Source organism: Salvia hispanica, chromosome 4 (genome assembly GCF_023119035.1).
Source record: "Salvia hispanica cultivar TCC Black 2014 chromosome 4, UniMelb_Shisp_WGS_1.0, whole genome shotgun sequence".
Taxonomy (NCBI): Eukaryota; Viridiplantae; Streptophyta; class Magnoliopsida; order Lamiales; family Lamiaceae; genus Salvia; species Salvia hispanica.
Genome location: NC_062968.1, coordinates 148,097 through 173,262, shown reverse-complemented (window position 1 = coordinate 173,262; position 25,166 = coordinate 148,097). Strand labels below are relative to the sequence as shown.

The 25,166-nt window shown below is 32.0% G+C and overlaps 2 protein-coding genes across 2 annotated transcripts; one reads left to right on the top strand and one right to left on the bottom strand.

Annotated features, from left to right (window-relative positions):
- Positions 1-13,432: 13,432 nt before the first annotated feature.
- On the bottom strand, positions 13,433-14,198 carry LOC125219387 (ethylene-responsive transcription factor ERF011-like). Its single transcript, XM_048121359.1, has one exon. The coding sequence runs from the start codon at positions 14,028-14,030 to the stop codon at positions 13,614-13,616; it is 417 nt and encodes a 138-aa protein (XP_047977316.1). The 5' UTR covers positions 14,031-14,198; the 3' UTR covers positions 13,433-13,613.
- Positions 14,199-17,504: 3,306 nt separating this feature from the next.
- LOC125224076 lies at positions 17,505-19,590 on the top strand. Its single transcript, XM_048127424.1, has 2 exons — positions 17,505-18,174; positions 19,121-19,590. The coding sequence occupies exons 1-2, from the start codon at positions 17,505-17,507 to the stop codon at positions 19,561-19,563; spliced, it is 1,113 nt and encodes a 370-aa protein (XP_047983381.1). The 3' UTR covers positions 19,564-19,590.
- Positions 19,591-25,166: the final 5,576 nt, after the last annotated feature.

Below are 25,166 nucleotides of genomic sequence, written 5' to 3'. Positions count from 1 at the left end.
TGGAATAGCAAAAGGTATGTTACATATGCATTCGCAATTAAATATATTCATATGATATTTTTTTTATATTTCAAAACTAAGAATCTCAAATTTGAATCGCGAAATTACAAACCAAAGAATAGAAGATACTGTACTAGTATATAAATAATGGAAACAAATAAAAATCTACAGATCACTAGCGGATCCACATGTGTTAGGCCCATCTGTAGTACTTACAGTTAATACTCATTTAATTGTTAACCAACATGAAGAATTCCAATAAGGTATTTCTGAAACCAAGTAGGAATATTAAATTTTTGTCCATTACAAAAAAGAATTCCAATTTGGGACATTAGTTCTTTTTATATTTTTCATTCTCTTTAATAAAGAAAATTTTGTATACACTAACTTTCCATACACATTTTTCACGAGAACACCGTTTTAAGTCACAAGATATATTTTCACTTTATGTTTATATTTTCCTTTCTCTTTACTAAATAAATTTAGTATAACCCAACTTTCCTTATGTATTTTTCTGGAGAACACCATTGATTTTTTCTTTAACTACTTCTTCTTCTAACGTGAGTTGCGTAAGGTTTTATTTACAATTTCGTTTACTCTTATAACGTGAGTTGCCGGACAAAACTCCGGAAACGACCACTTGCATAATATCGGCACGTCCTAGTCTTCAAAACTTCACCTTTAGGGTTGGTATATATTTCATGACATTGTCATATAGTACTATTTTCGTTGCTACTTAATTGCCAATTTATGCTTTTCAAACATATACACAGTTTCTTGACGAATTAGAAGAATTCAAAGTTGAGAGATGGCCACGCCAGCATATGAAAATGTTAAAGTTTGAAGAGTCTTGTGCGGCCAATATCATCAAATCGGTGACATATTTTTAAGGTAATTACAACTTCAAGCTCAATTATATCATCAACTTCACTTCAACCTTTTTACATAATACTAGTACTTTTTTTTTCTAGCATTAATTATAATATGTATTTTAATGCCCGATCTTATGCATTGAAAACATACCTTTTATTTTCAAAGTTTTGTAATATATGCAATTTTCTATTAATTTATGAGTTTGCAATTCTGCAATATGAGTAATTGATTGAAGCTGTAATTCACACGTAATTTACTTATTTGTATTGATATCATATAAATATCTTTCATTTTATTTTTGATGTATTTGTTTCTTGATCAAATATAATAATTTGCAAAAATTAAGTGGACGACTAACTTTTATTTTTTAACTATATGCGAGCAATTTACATTATTATATACTAAGGACTCGTTTGATACAAAAGATGGGATATGAGAAGATATGTAAAACAAGATAAGAAATACGGGTTTCATGTCAAGATATGCAAAGATATGATTTTTTTCCGTTGTTGTTTGATAGAAAAGAAATTATCTAAATTTGTATTGTATATTAAATAACATGGCTTAACTTGACAAATTGGTGAGATACATAAACAAGGTTAATGTTATAATTTTAGTAAGATTAGATAGGGCCCTGGTTTTATATTGGGCTTTGAGTTAAGCTTAACTATGATATCAAACAATTAGAAATGTGCATATATAATTTTCTATCTTGGTATTACTAACTTATCAAACATGCCCTAAGTGTCTCCAAAACCAAAATTAAGTGTCATAAAGTGTATTACAATTTTACATTTATATATTTTCCTCAACCTAACTATTTTTAAATTTTTTTTTGGTTGAAACAACCTAACTATTTTGATGCTATATTGAAAACAATATATGGTATTAAAATGGGTTGATATCTTTGGCGTGATTTACGGCCAATTTAAAAGGCTAATTTACACGTACATAGTAAGAAGGCATTCTTTAGGATCAAGAAATAAATAATAATCATCTAACTTTGATAAATCGATATGATCCTTGAGATTTCACATTGTAGAAAAGGAATCCTGAGATTTTACATTAACTTTCCCTAACATTAAATTCCGATTACTTTCTTTTGAATAATCAGATCACTAGAAGGCCCATCCCATCAGCCACAAACACTATCCCTAATCCCTATTCATAAATAAGCATTCCATATTTAAGATTAGGATTCGTTTATCGATGGTAAGAAACCTATCTGTCGCTCTTCTCAGGTTTTTATCGAATTCTTACATCATGCCTATGCAATTTTTATATGACTTGTGTTCGATTTTGTGAATATATTATTTTAATTCTGTTATCTTTGTTACATACATTCTGTGTGAAAATTAGTTAGTTTTTATATTGGAAGTGAGTTAACCAATCCAACCCTTTTCCAAAAATTTATGATTTTGTGTAGAAATTGATGGATGGAACCAACTCAAACCAGCAGGAGCCCTGCAAACAGCACAAGCATAAGAAAAGAAGGATAGAGGTTAGCTTTTTGTTACTAATTGTAGCTCAAATATATGTATAAAAAATGTTAATGTTTATCATTTTAATAAATTGACATTTGTTGATATATGTATTTATAGTGTGATAAGGGAGTGGTTGATCGGATAAGTGAGTTACCTGATGAGATCATTTACATCATACTCTCTTTCCTACCCTTAAGACTAGCTGCTTCCACTAGCCTTCTTTCTCACCGATGGCCGGATTTGTGGAAGCACACTTCTAATCTCGACTTCATCGATCCTAATCGTCGCCAGAACAGGAAAACTACTGAAATCGAGCACGACTCATGGGACGTTTCGACGTGCAAGAATGTCAAAATGGTGAATTCGGTCCTCGAGTCGCATCAAGACCTTTTCCTGAAAGACTTCAGACTCCAATTTTACATAAACAACTCAGCACAGAGCACAGTCACCAAGTGGCTCGAATTCGTGTGGCCGAGACAAGTCGAGAGATTGAACTTGAAGTTCATATGTTGCAATAGCCCAAAGCATATGTTAGTGTTGGGGGATTTGTTGGGAAAGATTAGACCTATGCAACATCTCAAGATTTTGTCTCTGAGAAGTCTGAAAGTGAGTGGTAAAGACATCTCCTTGTTCCTAAGAATTTGTCCTTTGTTGAGGGAACTGTCTATCGTAAACTCATCTTTGACGTCTGATGTTCATGTATCCGGTGCAACCCTCGTGTTGGAGAGTTTTAGGATAAGTGGATGCTTCATTAACGGATCCGTTATTAACATTTCTGCTCCAAATATTTCCATAGTTAGTGTCGATGCAAGACCGGGGAAACTATGGTTCAAGAATGTTCCAAGACTTAGTGAGGCAACTTTTGGAATTAAAAGTTCAAGATATACAATGCTCCATTTTGCTTCTGCAGTGTCTTGCATTACTTCCCAACTCCAGAAGCTTAGCTTTTCTCTCACATTATACCCTAAGGTAACTAAGACATCACTCACAGATTAATTGTTTATTCTTATATTTATACATTGGTTGTCTTATTTTGTTAGAAGCTTTTGTGGGGAGGGTTTCCAGTAATGCCTAATCTCAAGGAGTTGGTCGTTAAAGATAGCTCATTGTATGAGCACGGCTGTCTCTTGCCACTAACATCTGTAATATCGGCATGCCCTTGTCTCCAGGAGTTCATGTTCGAGGTAGGTGCATTTTCTAAATATATAGTATATTCGAAATTTGGTCAAATTCTAGTCTATCACGCAAAGTTTTTAGTAAACTTGCTTTTTTAATGTATGAATGTATGCAGTTTCTTGACAATGTTGCAAATGCAACACCAAAAGTTGAAAGATGTCCACACCAACATCTCAAAATGCTAAAGTTTCAAGGGTCTTGTGCGACCGACATCATCAAATCAGTGACCTATATTTCGGATTGTTGCGATGCATTGTGCAAGCTCATAGGGAGCATATGCTTCATCTTCAACACGAATTATCTTATCAAGTTCAACTCAAGTTTTTTAAGGTCATTGATAAATAGTGAAGAGAGAATTCTCATTCACTAACAATATGTTTATGCTGTGATAGTAATTTGTGAAAACAGAATTTTCATTGATAGACAATTAGTACTTGATGTTCGGTTTCTTTGATTAAAATTTCTAAAAAATGTAAATATATATTCTTCAAATTATATATAGTCACATTAAAATCCTTTGCAATTCCTCAATTAGTTGTGTCTCTATAATTAGATACAACATGATGTTTTACACATTGTTTTCCATTCTCATTAGCAAATAAATTTGGTACTTCCTTCGCCCCACTCAAGATATCCACATTTTTGAGAAATATGGAATTTTAGAAGTTGTTAGGTGAAATAAATAAAGAGAAAAAGGTAGTTGAAAATTTTAATAAGGAGATATGAGAGATGAATTTATTTCCAATTATAGAAAATGGACATCTTGAATGGGGACAAACTAAAAAGGAAATATGGACATCTTAAGTGAGATGAAGGGAGTATATACTACCTCCGTCCTTGAAATATATAAACTTATTATATAATAATGGGTTTTTGGCTTTTTAAACCAAAACCTTTCCCCAAATTCCGGTTTTTCCCATGAACTATGAGATTTGTTTTTAAAACCACGAACTTTCATTTCGTTAGGATTTTCTCAACCCGACCCGAATAGTACATTCCCGAATAGCATTATTCAAAATGTTAAAGTTGTGTCTTGTTTATTCAAAAGTTGTCATTTGTTATGTAATAATTGTGACTGTATGTATTATTGTGCCAAATAGGATCTAAGTAATCAATTTAGTGACAAATAGGATTAAAATTGACATGTAGACAACCCGGGTTTCGTCGTTGACCCGCCGGGGGAAAATCCCAACGAAATGAAAGTTTGTGGTTTTAAAAACAAATCTCATAATTCATGGGAAAAACCGGAATTTGGGGAAAGGTTTTGGTTTAAAAAGCCAAAAACCCTATAATAATCATTTATTGAAAAATTTAGTTTGTTAATAAAAATTATACTAATAAATACTTACAGTTTATAATTTTAAAGGTATGGAGTATTTGATTATGCTTTCATCAATCCTCTTAATATATACTCCCTCCGTCCAATAGTAGATGTCACACTTGGGAGATGACATGAGATTTAAAGAGATGTTATTTTGTGTGTTAAGTGGCGAGAGAAAATATAATTTTATAATTGATGCGAGAGGGAACTTTTTCTAAAAGAGGAAATGTGACATCTTTTGTAGGACAAACTAAAAAGGAAAGTGTAACATCTATTATGGGATGAAGGGAGTATTATTTATTATTTTATAAGTATTATTGTTATTACTTTTTTTATTTAAATATAATAAAATTTAAAATAAATTCATGTCAACAAACCATACTAATCAACAATTTTTATTTCTTTCAGGTTGTGCCAAAGTAGTTGAGTCATTATAATAGTAATTGGTTAGTAAATCAAATTTATTGTGGTATAATTAATTTTTTTTTAAGGAATATACATAGATATAATTATTTATGCAATTAAATTTTTAGTCATTTTTGTAATACATTCCTTTTTTTGGGAAGTGCATATAATAATATTACTTTCTTAATTCTTTATAATTATTTTAAATTTGTATCCAATAAATAAAAATCATATGACCCGTGTCAGTTATAATATTCCATTGCTGATTCGCCACTCCTCCTATTATTTACATTAGAAAATAAATCATTGATTTGATCCTTAAAAATAACCACTATAATTAATCTTCACATATTTGCAAATAAAAAATTCCTAACCCTAATACACGAAATCACTCCTTTTCCCCCAAATTTCTCCCTAACCTGTATTTTTGGCACACTCAATTCCAAAATCATGGTTTTCAGTTTTCTTATAAGTTCTTTTACCCTTATGCGTTCAAGGATGAAATAGAATCAAACCAGCAACCCTGTATGAAGAAGCAAAAGACAGAGGTTAGTCTTTTGTAACTCAAATTAAAATATTCATGATTAGTGTGGGTAATTATATAAAGTGTTTGATTGTATTGATATAGGGTTTAGGGTTTAGGACTGACAGGATAAGTGAGTTACCTGATGACGCCATCTTCACTATTTTCTCATCCCTACCCTTGAGAGATGTCGTTTCCACTAGCCTTCTTTCATCTCGATGGTTAGATTTGTGGAAGCACACTCCTTATCTAGAGTTTTTTGATGCTAATGATCTCTACCGAATAAAGAGTGATACAGAGCATGATTCGTGGGATGTCGGGACGTGCAAGCATGTCAAAATGGTGAATTCGGTTCTTGAATCACATCAAGCCCTCTTCCTAAAACACTTCAGGCTTAATTTCTATGCAAACAAGTCAGCACAAAGCGTGGTCACCAAATGGCTCTCATTTGTGTGGTCGAGACAAGTCCAGAGCTTGGATTTGAACTTCCGGTGTGAAAGATTTAAGCATGAAATTGTGTTAGAAGATTTGCTGGGAGAGATGAGACCAATGAAACATCTCCAGAATTTGTCTCTAATGATGATGAAATTAAGGGGTGAAGACATCTCCTTGTTCCTAAAAAATTGCCCTTTCCTAAGGAAATTGAGAATCGCAAATTCATCTTTGACGTCTGATGTTCATATCTCCGGACCATCCCTCGCGTTGGAGGAGCTTTGGGTAACTGGATGCGGCTTTTTGGAACCCGTTGTAATAAACATTTCTGTTCCAAATCTTTCTATAGTTAGTGTCGATGCAAGACCGGGGCAACTAAGGTTCAAGAATGTTCCAAGACTTGTTGAGGCATGTTTTAGAATAACAGGTCCAAGCTATACAATACACCATTTTGCTTCTACATTGACCTGCTTGACTTCCCAACTCCACAAACTTACCTTGCGTGGTCCTGACACCGACAAGGTTTTGGGGAAAGGGTTTACTCAACTGCCTAATCTCAAAGAATTGTTCGTTGAGCATACCTGTCTTTTTCCAGTGACTCATGTGATATCGGCATGTCCTCGTCTTCAGTACTTCATTTTCATGGTTGGTATATATATTTTTAGTACTACTTATCTTCTCAATGTCATATTTTCTTACATATATGGATATACATGTGCGTGTGCAGTGTCCTGACAATGCCAAAGATGGAACAACATATGACAAAAAATACAAAATGTTTTTTAAAGGATCTTCTTCGGTAAATATCATCCAATCGCTGACGTATATTGAAGAAAGCAGTGCTTTTCAAAAGATAAAAAATCCCACTTTGCTTATGGGTGAGGACAGCCAGAAACAATTTGAAGCCCAATTATCTCTACAAGTTCAACTCCGATCCAGTTTCAAGTTCAACTTCGTTTGGAACTTGGATGCTACTGCATTAAGTATTTATATTAGTACTAATGCATTTTTTTGTTCATGTAAAGGATGTGATATTTGATTTGATTTTCAAAGTAATTTTATGTTAGATTTAATAGTCATGATATTTTATCAAATTCTGGTCATAGCTACTTTGTATTTAACAATATCCCCAAGAGCATCACAACAGAAATTCTTTATGAAGATGCATACCTAAACATTTCTATTTCCAAGGCACGTCAAGTAGAAAGTGCAAATTGGAAAGTGATCTGTTTTGAAAATCTGATATTATTTGGTTTTATACATAATACATCAAAAAAGTTTTTTATAATTTCTCCTAACTACTTTAACTAATTTATTCAATCCTACTATTTTGTTAAGATTTCTGTTCTCTTAACGAAGCGTCTCTGTCACGAAACCAACAACACACGAATCCGGCGTCCCTAAGCTTGGGATCGGCGGCTGATAAACGATAGGCTGGCGCGGAAGAGGTTTCCGTCGGCAGCGTGTAGGGTTTGTTGTGTATTGCACAAGTTTTGTGGGCAAAATTATTACTTCATTAATTGAGTATCGAAATTAATGAATGCCCTATTTATAAATTCTAGGACCCTAGGGTTGGTTCGACCTAAACCTACATCGGGAAAGAACCAACAAAGAAAACCCGACGGAGCTTATAAATCGCTCAATTTAAATAACAAGACAAATACTTAAATAAAGAAAAAACAGAATGTTCGACTCTTAACAAAAATAAGCAAAAATAAAATAGAGGCTCCTGCCTATTTGGTGACACAATCATGAAGACGATTTGGAGGCTTCAATTGCTCCCTCGGACGTAGCCTCCTTCCCTCCACGATCAGCTTCGGTGTCTCTTCCTTCTCCAGTTCCTCCGACTCGCCTCCCCCTGACTCTGCTGCCGTTTCCTCTGTTGGCGTCACCAACTCCTTCGTTGGTGGCGTCTGCTCTGATATTGACTTTGACGGTGAATCGCATTCCTCTCCATCTGGTGTGTTCGTAACATATTTACAACACTTGCTTCAAAAAGATTGTTTTATGGTTAAATAAAGATGACACCTCCTTTTTCACAACTTATAAAGAGGATAGGCCATCTTCATATTTAGTTTTGGTTTCAATGATAATTAATACCAGTAATCAGCTATTGCTACATAAATACCACTTTTCCATCCAATATCGGATCCAGCTTTTCCTAAACTTGAAAAACCTGAGCAGAAGTTGATCAGATAATTCGAGTTGAAGGTGTTTGAGGACTGTTGGTGTGGACATTTTTCAACACCTGGTATTGTACTCCCTCCGTCCCCGAATACTTGACACGGTTTGACCAGGCACGAGTTTTAAGAAATGTAATGGAAAGTGTGCTGAAAAAGTTGGTGGGATGTGGGTCCTAATTTTAAAGTATTAGTTTTATAATAAATGTGAGTAGGAATGAGTTATTGGAATATGGGGTCCATTACCAAAAATGGAGAAAGTGAACTATGTCAAGTATTTGGGGACGAACCGAAATGACAAACTGTGTCAAGTATTCGGGGACGGAGGGAGTATAATTTAACATTCTCAAGAAACTAGTTGCATACATACATATATGCAACAAGCCAAGTTAGCATGCAAAACATATCACATTTCTTAAACTTATTATGCATGCATGCTAGTACTTTACTACCAAAATTTGACCAAACTTTGATTATAGACAACACTAATATACATACACCAACCACGATCGAGGATCTCTGAAGACGAGGACATGCCCAAGAGACATACGTGCTCATATGATGACCTCTCTCTAATGATCAACACTTTGAGATTAGGCATCTGAGCAAACCCTTTCTGCAACTCTTAACTTTTAGATTCATGGATTGTGATGATGATGACAAAGACGACCATATCTTAATTTGGCAAAAGCTATTGGGGAAATGTTTTCCTCAACTGCCTAATCTCAAGGAATTGATCGTTTGGCACTCTTGTCTTTCTCATTAAAATTATGAATGAGACTATTTTTAGTGGACAAACATGTATTAGGTAATAAGAGCAATATGTATTTAGTCTTTGGCCATGCATCATAAGTGGTACCAAGTCATCAAAACCTATCAATTTGGTACTTATTTGTAGTATAATATTTGTTGCAATTTAAGTTTTTTTCTTCTTATGAGACATTTAGTTTTTTCTCATGGGTTGTTATTAAGATAGCACTCTGGAATATAATTTTATGAGTTTATAAGTACTAGAATTTTACAATTTTAGGGAAAATCAAAAATAAATTCACTAAACTTGCATAGCACAATAGTATTTCAAGAAATGTTAGAAATAACTTACACAACATGACAGTGTTTGGGTGATGGTATTCATCAGATAAGATTGCAACAAAATAAAATGAAGTAAATATATTATAATGTATGATATACTAAAAGAATAATAATAATAATAATAATACAAAAATGCTCTATATATATTTAATTTAACATAAAATATTTTAAAATACTAAAATCATAATACACACTAACCAATTAAATTATATTCCCTTCATTCAAAGGTAGTTGAGTCATTTAATTTTTTGGCAAAATATTTTATTATGTTTCTTATTTTAGTGTCTCTTTTTCCCTCTTACTTTATTATAGTATATGGCAATCATTTATTGAAAAAAATAGTTTGTTGAAAAAACTATACCCAATATCATGGAGTATTTGATTATGCTTTCATCAATCTTCTTAATAAAATTTAAAATAAATTCATGTCAATAAACCATACTAATAAAAAATTTATTCCTTTTGGGTTGTGCCAAAGTTGTTGAGTCATTATTGGTTTGGAAATCAAATTTATTGTGGTATAATTAAATTGTTGTAATAAATATTTATAGATATAATTATGAATCATATTTGTAATGCATTCCCATAACGATATTATTTACATTAGGAAATAAATCATTGTTTTGATCCTAAATACTAACCACTATAATTATTCCTCAAATTTTCCAACCCTAATACACGAATTCACTCCTTTTCCCCCAAATTTCTCCCTAGCTGAGTTTATGCCACTGGCGGAACCTGTATTTTTTGCTCCCCCAATTCCAAAATCATGGTTTTCGGTTTTCTTTATAAGTTCTTTTACCCTTTTGCGTTCAAGAATGAAATCGAATCAAACCAAGCGTTTAAGGATGAAGTCGAATCAAACCAGCAACCCTGTACGAAGAAACGAAAGAAAGAGGTTAGCCTTTTGTAACTCACAATAAAAATATTCTATAATTAGTTATAACATTCCATTGATGATTTTCCTCTCCTATTTTTTACATTAGTAAATAAATCATTGATTTGATTCTTGAAAATTACCCATATAAATATTCTTTCGCAATGCATACTTGCAATTTCACTCCTTTTCCCTCAAATTTCTCCATAGCGCTGCAGCTAGAATCACGAAATTAGGTCAAATATGTACGTAAATTAAAATGCAGATTTAGAGTTTAAGTTGTTACTACGTGAGTTTAGATCCTATATATTTTTTCCCAAAATCACGGTTTTTAGTTTTCTTTACAAGTTCTTTTACCCCTTTGTGTTAAGGATGGAATCGAATCAAACCAGCAACCCTGTACGAAGAAGCAAAAGAAAGAGGTTAGCCTTTTGTAACTTAACATAAAATTATTCATGACTAGTGTTTAATTAATGTGTTTGATCGTTTTGATATATATTATTGTTTAGGGTTTAGTGTTTGGGGATGACAGGATAAGTGAGTTACCTGATGACGTCATCCTCACTATTCTCTCATTCCTATCCCTGAGAGATGTTGTGTCCACTAGTCTTCTTTCAACCCGATATTTGGATTTGTGGAAGCAGACTCCTAATCTCGACTTTTTTGACGCCGATGATCTCTACCGAATAAGGAGTTATACAGAGCACGATTCGTGGGATGTGGGGATGTGCAAGTATGTCAAAATGGTAAATTCAGTTATTGAATCGCATCAAGCCCTCTTCCTGAAACATTTCAAGCTTAATTTCTATGTAAACCAGTCAGCACAAAGCGTAGTCGCCAAATGGCTCGGATTTGTGTGGTCGAGACAAGTCCAAAGACTGGATTTGAACTTCCGGTGTGAAAGTGTAAAGCATGCGGTTGTGTTACAAGATTTGGTGGGAGAGATGAGACCAATGAAATATCTCCAAGATTTGTCTCTAATGATGATGAAATTAAGGGGTGAAGACATCTCCTTGTTCCTAAATAACTGCCCTTACCTGAGGAAATTGAGAATCGTACAATCATTTTTGACGTCTGATGTTCATATCTCCGGGGCAACCCTCGCGTTGGAGGATCTTTGGATACTTGCAAGCCACTTTTCGGGATCCGTTATAATTAACATTTCTGCTCCAAATCTTTCTAAAGTTCATGTCGATGCAAGACCGGGACAACTATGGTTCAAGAATGTTCCAAGACTTGCTGAGGCATGTTTAAGAATATCATGTCCAAGTTATCCAATGCACCATTTTACTTCTACCTTGTCCTGTTTGACTTCTCAACTCCACACACTTACCTTGTATGGTCCCGACGCTGACAAACTTTTGGGGAGAGGATTTCCTCAACTGCCTAATCTCAAACAATTGTTCGTTGAGGATACCTTTCTTTTGCCAGTGACTCATGTGATATCAGCATGTCCTCGTCTCCAGCTCTTCTTTTTCAGGGTTGGTATATATTTTTAGTACTACTTATCTTCTCAATGTCATATTTTCTTACATATGGATATACAAATATATATGTGCAGTGTCCTGACGAAGCCAACGATGCAACAACAGATTACAAAAGATACAAATTGTTCACTTTTAAAGGATCTTGTGCGGCAAATATCATCCAATCGCTGACGTATATTGAAGAAAGCTGTGCATTTCAAAAAATAAAAAATCCCACTTCGCTTATGAGTGAGGACGACCTGAAACAGTTTCAAGCTCAATTATATCAACAAGTTCGACTCCAGTTTCAAGTTCAACTTTCGATTCAACTTAATGGCTACTTCTTTAGGTATTTATAATACTAGTACTATAATGCATTTTTATGTAATGTAGTAGTATAGCATAGAATTTTTGGATTTTTGTTGATTTGATATTTGTTTTGGTAGTAATTTTATGTTATATTTAACACTCATTTAAATAGTGAAATTTTATCAAATTTTTGTCATTTTAATCTTGAAATTGTGTTAATAAATCACAATGCTAGCTATTTATTCTTTTATTTTCTTATTTATTTAAAACAAGGTTGCTTTTAACAACACATGCATCAAAAAAGATTATTGTATGGTAAAATAAACGTACGAAGCCTCCTTTTCCACAACATAGGATAGGCCATCTTCAGATTTCGAAATTAATATAAATCATTATATATTTTACAATCTAATTAAGTCATATTTATGGTATTATCCAATTATTATAAATTTACTGTATTATCTAATTAACATTAACATAACTACTCAACACATTAATTAATATATTTGACAATATCGAAGAAATCATCGATAAACTATTAACCGATTATTTGCACGATTTATATGAATCTATGATTTGTTTTCAGTTTACATAGGTAGGATTACACAAAACACATTTATCCACATTTTAAGTAAATGGGCCTCGTGATTTTCTTGAGAAAAAGTTACTTCTCTACATGGGCCATCATATTTTCCCATGTTCCCATCATATAAAAATTAAATATTTAATAAATGGCATTATGACCGTGAAATTCATCACTGAACCAACCAAGAGGAACAGAGAGAGCACAGCGCTTATAGCACACCAAACTCTGTTGGTGAATTACAAGTGTTCAGTCAACCAAGAAGTTTTTCTACATTTGCGTATGAGTTGATCAAGTGATAGAGTGACTAATGTTTCGTGATCAAAGAAATAGCGCGGCCTATACGCGGCCTATAAATTTAAATGCATTTACCAATTTTCAGCGCCATGTCCACCGCTAATCTTTTTGCTATCCCCCATTTTCTTAGAATGAATATAAAGCAATGATTATTGATTAGTCGTGCGATGCCATACTATTCCCTAATACAACATTATTAGGCACTCTAAATCGCAATATATTTTATCTTAAACTCGCATAAGGTGTCAATTCACTTTTTCTTTATAGGTCTATTATTAGGGAATAGAAAGGATTATAATATTACTAAAAAAATGTCTATCTTATCCTCTCATCAAGTTGCAATCCACAAAAGTAGGCCATCACACACTGAATGGAACAGAGAAATCATCCACATACAAAATATTCCCGTCTAGATCATCATAAAATAGCCCATACTATTATTGATCAGAATTTAAATAATTTCGACGCATACAACCTCTTATTCCCTAGGTTTATACAATTATCTTTTCTTTATATAAACCGAATTGAAGAAAATACAGTTAATTTTCCCGCGAATATTAAAAAAAGAAAAAAAACAAAAAAAAATCAGACTAATTCAATTCTCCTCCGAGGTCTCCGGGCTGGGAAACTCATTCAAATCGGGCTTCTCCGAGGCCCGGCCCGATCCCGTTTGCATGGCGTCGACTCTCGCGCCGACCTCGGTGGCTTTTTTCCTGATCGCGGCGGCGGACAGGCCGTCGGCGGCGTCCTCGGCGGCGAACTCGGGGAAATTGAGGCGCGCGGAGGGGCCGCGGAGGTGGAAGAGGGCGGTGTCGTAGGCGCGCGCCGCCGCGACGGGGGAGGAGTAGGAGCCGAGCCAGATTCTGGAGCGCTTGTTCGGCTCGCGTATCTCCGCCACCCACTTCCCCCACTTGCGCATCCGTATGCCTCGGTAGGGCTTCTCCCGCCGCTGCCGCTTCGGAATCCCCGGCGAAGACGTTGGGGAAGAAGCTGTGCAGTATGCTCCGTCCATTGATTTCAATCGATGATTTTTTTTTGTTGTTGTTGTTGTTGATTTAGTTTGTAGGGAGATTTTTGGGGAGGAATTTATGATTTCGGGATTGATTTTAGTATTTTTGAGGGAGAGGAAGAATGTAAAGAGGAATTCATGCTGGAAAAGAGTTCTTGCTCTTTGATGCGATGCGTCACAATATTTATATGGAGGTGGAGGGATTGGATTTTGATTTTTTTTAATTATTTAGGTACTAATTAAATATTTATGGAGTAATAATTAAGAGAAGTAATATGTACAGTTTGTGTCACTATACGATATTTTGTAGAACTAAAAGTTTTATTAGTATTAAACAGATAGTACTACAATTTGAAAGTTGGGATTTTCATTAAGAATAAATTATACAAATGTGTAATTGGTACATAAAAGTAAAAAAGAAATTATATTAAAACAGTCTTCATGTTTCATGAAAAAAGCAATCCGAAAAATTTATACTATTAAAAAATATTGCAAATTTTAAAAAAAATTAAGCAACGAAAAAAAGCAATATACTGTATAATATATAGTGAGACAATTCTCAAATGCTACCACTTAATTTGGATTTTATCTAAAAATAAATTTACGTTGAAGTAAAGCAATACTATAATGTATATTGAGACAATTCTCAAATGCTACACTCTGGATTCAAACTAAAAATATATTTTCTACAATTGTCAGAATGGAAATTTTAGACTGAAAATAAATACCATTTATCTGTTAAACTCAATTATTTAATAAATGTAATATTTAAATATAATCAATATTCAGCAATTTAGAAAAAATTCCCCCTCAATTAAATTATTGAATGATAATAAATTAATAATAATACATCAACATAATTAATGATATATTTATACTAATTATTATTATATTGTTGTACTAATCTGTAATCTAGTCATATATTTGTGTTGTTTACTTATTGGTGTTATATGATTAACATAATGATCAATCATCTTATTTGTGGAAAAGAATGAAAATGAGTGAGAGGGATATCGACCGTTGTTGGTGATAAGCTGTGGTGGTGGTGGGATTAAGGGTTATGTGTTGGCTGCTAGCGTGTCTTCCGTGAATGGTCGACACGTGTTGTGTGATATTAGAGATAAGTACAACTTCAGCCGACACCATACATCAAACATCCCAACTGTTCCGAATAATGTCTTCCAGCACAAATTGGACCATGCCATCATCAACAATAATAATACTCATCCAATTTCCTGCTTTGTCTACACCCAATCGTTATTTTCGGTTTGTTTTGGATATATTATTATGAACAAAGACTAAATATGATCCCTAACATATGACTGTTTTATTAATTTGGTCTTTAATATTATCTTTTTGATTATTTAGTCCCTCACAAATAAATTCGGACCCGAATCGGTCCTCACTTGTCAGAACCGTCAAGAAATAGACGATGACCGCAATTTGACTATATTAAATTACTAATGGTAATTAATTATACCTAATTATAATTTTTTTCCTATTAGCAAAATTGGAAAAAAGATAGTATCAGTTGCAAAATGAAATGAATAATTTGTAATTTAATAGCAATTAAGAATTATAATTTGGTATAATTAATTACCATTAGTAATTTAATATAGTCAAATTGCAATAACCGTCTACTTTTTGACGGTTCTGTTAAATGAGAACCGATTCGGGTCCGAATTTATTTGTGAGGGACCAAATAATCAAAATGATAATGTTAAAGACCAAATTGATAAAACGACCATATGTTAATGATCACATTTGGCTTTTACTCTATTATCATTTAGTTCTTTCATAAATTATCATTTAGAAAATACGAACGACGAATTATATTACTATAATGTCCAAAAACTTAAAATGTAATTCCCTCTAATACATGACATGTATAGATATACACTATAGATATAAAAAAAAAGTGTTTATCCTATTTATATTCGTGATTCTTACGCTTTTACTTCACTATAAATCTGTGAATTATTTAGCCCGAATTTTGTTAAAAGGCCTGAGTGATATAAGTGGTTTATCATTACGTAGTAAGTAATACCGACTCTGATTATAATTAACAGAATGTTTGACTATTTATTTTTATATCAATTATTAAAATATAAATATTCATTGCAAGTCCACGTGCACCGATCGATCACTCTTCAATTCGCAACGATTGAATGGACAGGAGTTGTTGTAGAAAACTAAGAAAAGAATGATAATTTAGCTCTTCATTTGCTTCTCATTTAAAATTAAATACTACTCCTCAAATTAAATGTTCATTTGGTACAATCCCAGGCTGACTACTGCAATGTGGTGAAAGTATTAATGCACAATATATCTCACTATAAAAGAATTGTTTGTTCCCATTCTTTATATTATAGGGTGGAAATATTAATGCAAAATATATAGTAATTTTACTATAAAGGATTCTTTTGTTTATATTTAAGGGGTGAAAAGTTACTAGTAATATATATACATAGGATGTAATCAAATGTAAACTCTAAATATTATACAAATACCAAACTATGATATGGACCGTTAAAAATGTCAACAGATAACAAAATAACAATAATAAAAATGTTAACGGTTGACGCTGTGTTGACATTTTTTTAGCTGTTATTTTGTCATTTGTTTACATTTTCTAAAGGTCCAAATCATAGTTTTAAATTTTTACAATATTTAGAATTTGCATTTTATCACTAATCTTATGTGTATATATAAACATTGTGACATAAAATATATAAACAAAGAATCATTTATAAGCAAGAAGCACATGCAATAATTTCTTACTAGAAAAGGATTCTTATTAAAGTGGATTCAATTTCATATTTTGTTGAACACTTAATCAATCGGTCTTGGTTTGGTTTAAATGGTAAAATAGTTTCACTACTTATATACTATCTCTGTCTACGAAAAATAGTCATATTTTTATGATCATCCATCAAAATTCGTCTCTATTTATCTGCGACAAGTTTTATCTAATAGGGTGTGTCTTATTTTTCACTAACAATACTTAAAGTCTTCAACCATTTTACACGGATTGAAGTCAAATCATTCTGTTAATTCATATATTAATTAAATATCATTTATAGAATAAATCTACTGAATCTAGTAGAGCATGCAAAATTTTAAGAAGAAATAAAAAAAAAAAAAAAAAGGGATATGCAAATTGAATAAATTCCCTTTTTAGCTTTAATAAGATTGCATCTCTATAAATGAATATGCGCTAGTTAAAAGGGTGGGAAAGGAAATTTTCCAATTTTTGTAATTAATCTAGTGTGTTCATAAATTCATTTGTCAAGTATGCCGATTTTCGATCGCGTTTATAATCCCTAATTAATTACATCAGACCGTCCTATTTAGTATTTGTACACAAATAAATGTGTTTTATATATGAAATCAAATCCCCTCTTTATATTAGTACTAACATCTTCTCCTCTTTTGAAATATTTTTCTTTCTCATTTCTGTATGAAGAAATTAGAGAGATGAAGATAAGTTGGATATATATCACTCTGATTTCTGTTTCTGCACTCGTAATAATCTTGCTGATTTTGATTATTATTCGCAAGAAATGCTCAAAGCCTACTACTCCTACAGATTTAGCTACGATCGATACAGAAAAAAGAGACACAAGTGTTAAAGAAGGCTCGAACAAAAGGAGAAGTGTTGTCCGACAAAGGAAACGGTTTTTCAGTTGGTCCGACCATCCTTCTCTCTCGGCCGAGGCCGTCGAAAATGGATGGCAGAGATTCGCTTTGGTTGCAGGCGACGATGGAGAGGGAAGCAATGTGGAGATGAGTTGGGAGGTTTTCGATGATTCGGTGGATTATATGCAGAAAATAAGGCTGGCTCGAACGACGTCGTTTTGTTTGGTCCGTTCAGCTCTGCCGTTGCCGGGCCCACAGTTTGCTAACACATCTTTCCCAAAGGAAGCATATTTTGAGATTAGGGTTTTGCCTAATCATCATGGTGAAGAAATGGAGGTGAAAAACAAGATTACGCCAGAGAAATTGGAAGAGGTTGAGGTTGATGATGAGAGTTTTTTGGTGGCTATAGGTTTGATTGGGGGAAGCGATTCACATTTCCCATTGAATAATCCAGGCAGCTTTCTGGGATCTGTTGGCTTTGATTCAACTGGTTCAGTCTATCTTGATGGTAATTCTTCAATCTTGATTACATTTTTTTTAAAGATTTTTTTGGTTTATTTGCATTAAAAGTGGGTTTATTTAAAAAACATTAGATGATTTTAATTGTTATAGACATTATGCATTTAGGTCAAACATTATTTATCATCATTTACCACACGTTTACAAAATTTGATATGGTAAATCTTGGAGAAATTAGGTCAAATTTATTGCTGAGTAGATTGCATAAATCAAAATCTGGTTTGACTAATTTGAAAAAGGGAATTAATATAATTTTTCTTTTGTTGTTATAAAGTAAATAATGACTATTAAGATTTTCATAATGATTAAAAAAGTTACTCTTACATTATGAAACTCTTTGCTTGTGAACTGATCATATTTTTGTCTGCAATTCACAACTACTAAGTTTTAGGAGTAATTACTAATTAGTTTATTCATTGACCATACTTTTAAATATTTTCATTTTTATTTTTATGATTACTTATCATCTTTACAATAACAAAATGGGCCAAGTGTGTACATAGTATCTGTAACTATTAAAATTCACAGTTTGTAAAAGAAGTTTGACTTGTTGATTATCCTATCTCATCTATATAAGAGTGGATAATCCAACCTTTTTATGAGACCTTTTAAGGAGGGTAAGTAGCTCATTTCTAATATAATTATCAGATCGGACCCAAGTAGATGATGAATTTCTTTAGTTACCTCACTTACCAGTGTGGAAATTCGATGATAATTCCGGTCCACGTTGATAATAGATCTTATCACTTGTCTTATCAAACTACGCGATGGAAGTCCGATGTTCATTGCCGGCCCACACATATGGGGCATGTTAAAATCTCTAAATATTGTCCCACATCTTAAGTTTTGTAACAAGGCACCCCTTCTCTCGAAGTTATGCTGAGTTATTTTTAAATGAGAATTGACTTGCGCCTCTAAGTATTCTCTACCTACAGGAACGAAGCTCGTGGGCAAATCCGAAAACGGAGAATGGGGCAGGACCGGAAACGTGATTGGTTGTGGTTTCGATCCAAACCATAAAAAGGTTTTCTTCACTCTAAATTCGAAGCTAGTTTACGAGATCCGGTGCAAGAGGGAGGAATTCGGACACCCACTATATCCTACGCTGGCTGCAAACAGCGACGTTTCAGTGGTGGTAAATCTTGGTCAGAGCCCTTTCAAATATGGTCCCGCGAATTCGCGAAGAACTCAGAACCCATGCTTCATGAACAAGAATGCAAGCACCAATACGGCGCCGTTCAATGAATTGGACAGTCAAGAGCTCTTTTCGATGGGAAAAATCGATGGGAAATGGAAGCAATGGTGTAACGAAGAATACAATAAAAGAGATTGTGATCAGATGTCTGAAGCTGATCTCTTTGAAATCGTTACCAAATAATTTTGTAATCGTTACCAAATAATTTTATTTATCGACGTTTTTGAAAATGTTGAATATTTCTGTTCTATAATTTTTATTACGTTGGGACATATTACAACTGTTATATCAGTCGTACATTGATAATTACAAAGTTACAAATTATATGTAGTTGGTGAACTTGTCAAATATAAAATAAATCAGAAAATTTGAAATTAAAGGAAAAAATAATAATAATAATAATAATAATAATAACAATAATAATAATAATAATGATAATAATAATAATAATAATAATAATAATAATAATAATAATAATAATAATAATAATAATAATAATAATAATAATAATAATATTGGTATGGGTTGATTCTAAATGCAATATTTGGAAGGAAAATGATTAAAATGGATATAGGCTTATATGTAACGCATATTGGGGACGATTGAGAATTGGGCTCTATCTCTACAAAAGAATAAGATTAGGCTTTAAAACAAATCCAAGTATTGGGCTTATTTTTATTTATTAAAATAAAAGGGATTCTGTTATAATATGATATGGATAATATATTGGTTTTCAACCTTTGACAATTTAATTAGATCATTGAGCAGCTTATTCAGTAAGATATTTTTATAATCGATTGATTGGCATGAGGAATAGGAGTGAACATTTGGATTTCGGATCGGATCGATCAATCCGATCCAAAAACCAAAATGTTATGAAAAATAAATCTAATATGATCTGAATTGTTTGAAAATCTGAAATCCAAACTATGAAATCTATCTGAAAATTCCAAAATTACATAAAAATATATGAAAAACCTAAAAATCCAATACCAAAAATATGAAAAATTAAAAATCTATTACCAGAATCCAAAAATTTAATACTCCTATCAAATATCATTATAATTGTTCAACACCGAGATTTTATAGTAGTATTTGTTAGGTTGTTTATAAACCATAGACCAGGCGAAAAACTAATGTAGTAAGTATTTGTATAAAATCACTAAGTGTAGACTAAATTGGTAAGTCACTAGGTCATGTGCTTCTTTTAACAACAACAATAATAATAATGATAAAGAGATCTTTAATCAAAATTTAATATATAAATAGCTATGACAACCGGATATGTAATTATATCGATCTTAAATCATCATTTCGGTTTTGTTTTAATTGTGTGTGATCTAATATATCAGTCTTCACTTAAATGTTATGAAATCATTAGTTTTCACAAAAGTGGACCTATTATGAAGCAAGACATAATCCTAACCATGAAATTAGAAAACAAAACTATCATGTGATGCCAAAAGGGGTATTATAGTTTTAGGGATGTTGGAATAAAGCATTTTTTTCTTGCATGCTAAAAGGTGGTGGCCTATCATAGAATTTGACAATGGTAATGGTGATGGCACTGTTTCAAGAATTTTAGTCACATCATTTACCATGTGGTTTGTTTTCATGGTCTAATCATAATGCTTTGCTGGCTATATGTAACTTATGTAAAATAAACCAATATAAAAAGCATAGTAGAAATATGTAAAGGGAAATAGGAAAAAAGATTAGTAATGTTTCAATTAGGAGTGATCCATTGTTGTGTTGTGCCGTGTGTATGATAGAATCTGTGATAGATATCATGATAGACTAATAGTTAATAATTAATATTAGGGGTGCGTTATATTGCTGACTTTTTATGTTGCTAACTCTGCTAACTCATCAACGCAACGTATTAAAAATATCAACACATAATGCCAATCCAATATATTGAAATGTCAACAAAATCATGTGTTGACATTGTAATGTCATTATGTTGACATTTTTAATACACTGTATTGATGAGTTAACAACTTAAGAAAGTTAGCAATTGAACACGCCATTTAAACTTAGTATTTAAAATTAAAGTCCATGATAAAAAAAATGGTCCAATCCAACTTAGATGTAAGTTATTTATGTAAGTTATTTATACAAATGAAATGCTTAAAGACTAAACTTACATGCATGCTATATGGTTTTATTTTTTATAGTACAAAAGAAATGCTTAGAGCCAAAACTTACCGTCCATATGATTCTCATTGTTGTGCAGTTTTTGAAGATTGGGCTCATTAACTGTATTATCATTTCGAAATATATGGTAAATGTGGGTGGATGCATTTGATAATTTAAGAGAGAAATTAGGTATGTATAAAGTAAGTATGTAACTTGGAAGAAACTAGTAATTAATTATGGAGTAGTACCAGTCATCAATCATTACTGATTTTTGTTTGCTAGTATTTCCAACAATTTAGTCTTAGGTTGTACGCAATTAACTAACAGTACACCATAATGCATGTATCAGGTTGCTCATATTAATAAATAAAACATTAAACTACTTATTATAATATCTTCATCAATAAATTTATTTGTTTGTGTGCCGACATCTCAAACTACTGTTGTCAAAATTGACTTCCCTCCAACCTTCCAAAATTAAGCAATATTTATATTTACATACTATAAAATTTTTAATTCACTGACAACAAAGCACCGTCCAAGAAATTCATCGAAAATTAATTAATATTTTCTTAATTTTAATTTCGTTGGTTAACTTCTATTTTTCATTAATCAATGCATTTTGTAATATGTTTGAAGAGAGGAAAATGAGATTATGTGTGTATAAACAGAAAATTATGAGTACATGACATGTAAATATATATTTGAAATAATTCGAGTACTAGTGACCATTATCTACTTTATTAAGTCATCATCTCTCATTTTCAGTCCGAAGTTAGGTATTAGTCGATGATGATTTAAAACTTCTATAATCTTGATGGATTTTAATTTGGATTTATCACCTAACTTTCATTACAGCTGAATTAATTAATATTCGAGAAGATTTGTTAAACATATTACTATAACATAAAATCTTCAAATTTTTACTTGCAATCGAAGAAAATCTACAAGTTGTTTCCTAACTGAAATTCAAATAAATTTCTTTACCTAGCTTTTAGTCAGCTGCGTTATTTCCTAGTGTGTGTTTTTCATTCAAATGTAATTAATTTGATTGGTATACCATTGAGGATATTATATATACGTTGCATCTGTTCATAATTATTCATTAATACATTCTCTCAACCCAAAAAGTTTACTTAAAGTAAATATTCCATCTTACTAATTAGTCTAAACAACTTATAATCATAGTATTAACTTAGGTTTGTGACCTATTACTGTGGCAGTAATAATATGCATTCATGCACCTACCCTCGTCCTGATTTTATTTCAAAAAATATGTTACAACTAATTTAAATTTTATCGCTTTTGATACAACATGAGTACCATATTTTATTGGCAATGATTCAATGTATGATTTTATAATACAATATAAATCTCGTTCCAATGACATGAGTTTGTATCTCAGTGTTATATTATCAAAGTATGTATGTATGTCACGTTTTTGTATTTTAGCAGTATCAGTTTTTGTATTTTATTATTATTTTACTAAGGGCGAGCAAAATATCGTAAATCCGATATAAACTAAATCTGAATTTAAAATTCAATTCGGATTTTCGATTCGGATGAAATCTGATTTTTTTCAAAATTTTCAGATGTTCAAAGCAGAATATTTTATATACTAATTCATGGAGTATAAAATATTTATGTTGAACAATTCTAATGGTATTTGGTTAGATTTTTGGATTTTGGTATAAGATTTTCAAATTTCTGGTTTTTTGATATTGGATTTTCTAATTTTTATCTATGCAATTTCTATATTTTAGTCAATTCAAATTGGACAAAATCAAACCCGAAATCCGACCTCTATTAGTAGCCAACTTGACATATACACAACCTTTTTTATTATTACATTACAATTTAAAATACGAAAATCGAATATAGGTATTTATAATTTATATCATACTCTAATAATTTACTATAGTTTTAGATGGGCTGTCATAACCATAAACATGTTGGGAGAGTTATAATTCAAAATTGGCACATTCAAAACCATAAATTTCCTTCCTAAAAATCATAAGTTCACAACCATAATTATGCAGGGTTTTGAATTTTCAAATTTCAACAAAGAAGTGAATAATTAATTTCTTTAATTGTAGATGCAATTTTTCTTCAAAATCGTTATTGCAACATAAAGTTTTGACCAAATTCGATTCAATATAATTATTTAAGATAAGAGTAGGTGCATTAATTAGGTAGTATAAATGACGCATTTATAACATACTAGTATTAAAGTGGACACTGGTCTTCTAGCTAGCGGGGTCGTCACTACTAACCGTTTAATATTTTTGTCCGTTTTAATTTAAGAGTACTAGTATATTATAAGGTAAGTTATTTAAAACAATTTTTGTAAGCCAAGTCATTATTCTAACTAATTCTCAATACTCAAATGATGATTATAACAAAAACGTTGACTTCTCTTTTCAAATAGGGATATTGGGCTCTAATATCATGAAACTTTCAATCCTACTAACTTTAAAATTGACAAATAATATCACGAACTTTACCCCTTGTTTGTTTTTTTCCACGAATGAAAAATTCATGTTATTTTAATAGATTGAAGACCAATTTTGGAGGGTGTGCTTCAAGAAAAACTATTTTCAAAGATTGAAAAACTATTTTTAAAGATTGAAAAACTTGAAGCTCTCAAAATTGTTGTTGAGAAATTAAGAAATAAAATCCATTTATTTGAAGAATTTTTTCATTCGTGGGAAAAAACAAACAAGAGGGTAAAGTTCGTGATATTATTTGCCAATTTTAAAGTTCGTGGGAAAAATCCAACTTTTTGAAAGTTTCGTGATATTAGATGCCAATATCCCTTCAAATTATACTCCCTCAATCCCACAAATATTGTCTCACTTTGACCGAACACGAGTTTTAAAAAATGTAATGAAAAGTGGGTTGAAAAAGTTAGTGGGATGAGTCCAACTTTTATATATTACTCCCTCCATCCATGAAAATTCGTCTCGGTTTGACCGGACACGGATTTTAAGAAGTGTAATGGAAAGTGAGTTGAAAAAGTTAGTGGATTGTGGGTCCTACTTTTAAAGTATTGGTTTTATAATAAAATGTGAGTAGGAATGAGTTAGTGGAATATGAGGTCCATTACCAAAAATGGTAAAAGTGAAATGGGACAAATTTTGGGGACGGACGGAAATGGAAAAATGGGACAAATTTTCGTGGACGGAGGGAGTAGTTTTATAATAAAATGTGAGTAGGAATGAGTTAGTGGAATATGAGGTCCACTACCAAAAATGGTAAAAAGTGAAATGAGACAAACTTTATGGAACGGACCGAAATGGAAAAATGGAACAATCTTTGTGGGATGGAAGGAGTATATTAGAAAAAACAATTACACCATCGAAATTGTGATCCAGAGCTACGACATCACCAAAAATACTTTCTATTGTTTGTAATTATCACACATATTTTGATTTAGATGAAATCGTATCTTATGTAACAATTGATGAACTTTAATTTGATCGGCATTTTTCACGATTTTTCAAACAAATTAAATTGTTTATAATGTCGACTTTAATTGATTGAAAATAATTACTCAAAATAAAAAATAATTACACGCGCAAATACAAAAGCGCGAAACAGTAAACAGTCATCAACATCAACACTTGTCTCTCTCTAGTGTATAGAAT

Excerpts from the sequence above, each read along its gene's own strand:
- LOC125219387 (XM_048121359.1), bottom strand. The coding sequence starts at position 14,030 with ATGGACGGAGCATACTGCACAGCTTCTTCCCCAACGTCTTCGCCGGGG.
- LOC125224076 (XM_048127424.1), top strand. The coding sequence starts at position 17,505 with ATGAAGATAAGTTGGATATATATCACTCTGATTTCTGTTTCTGCACTC. Across the intron at positions 18,175-19,120 it reads TGGTTCAGTCTATCTTGATG|GAACGAAGCTCGTGGGCAAA; the intron begins GTAATTCTTCAA and ends CTCTACCTACAG.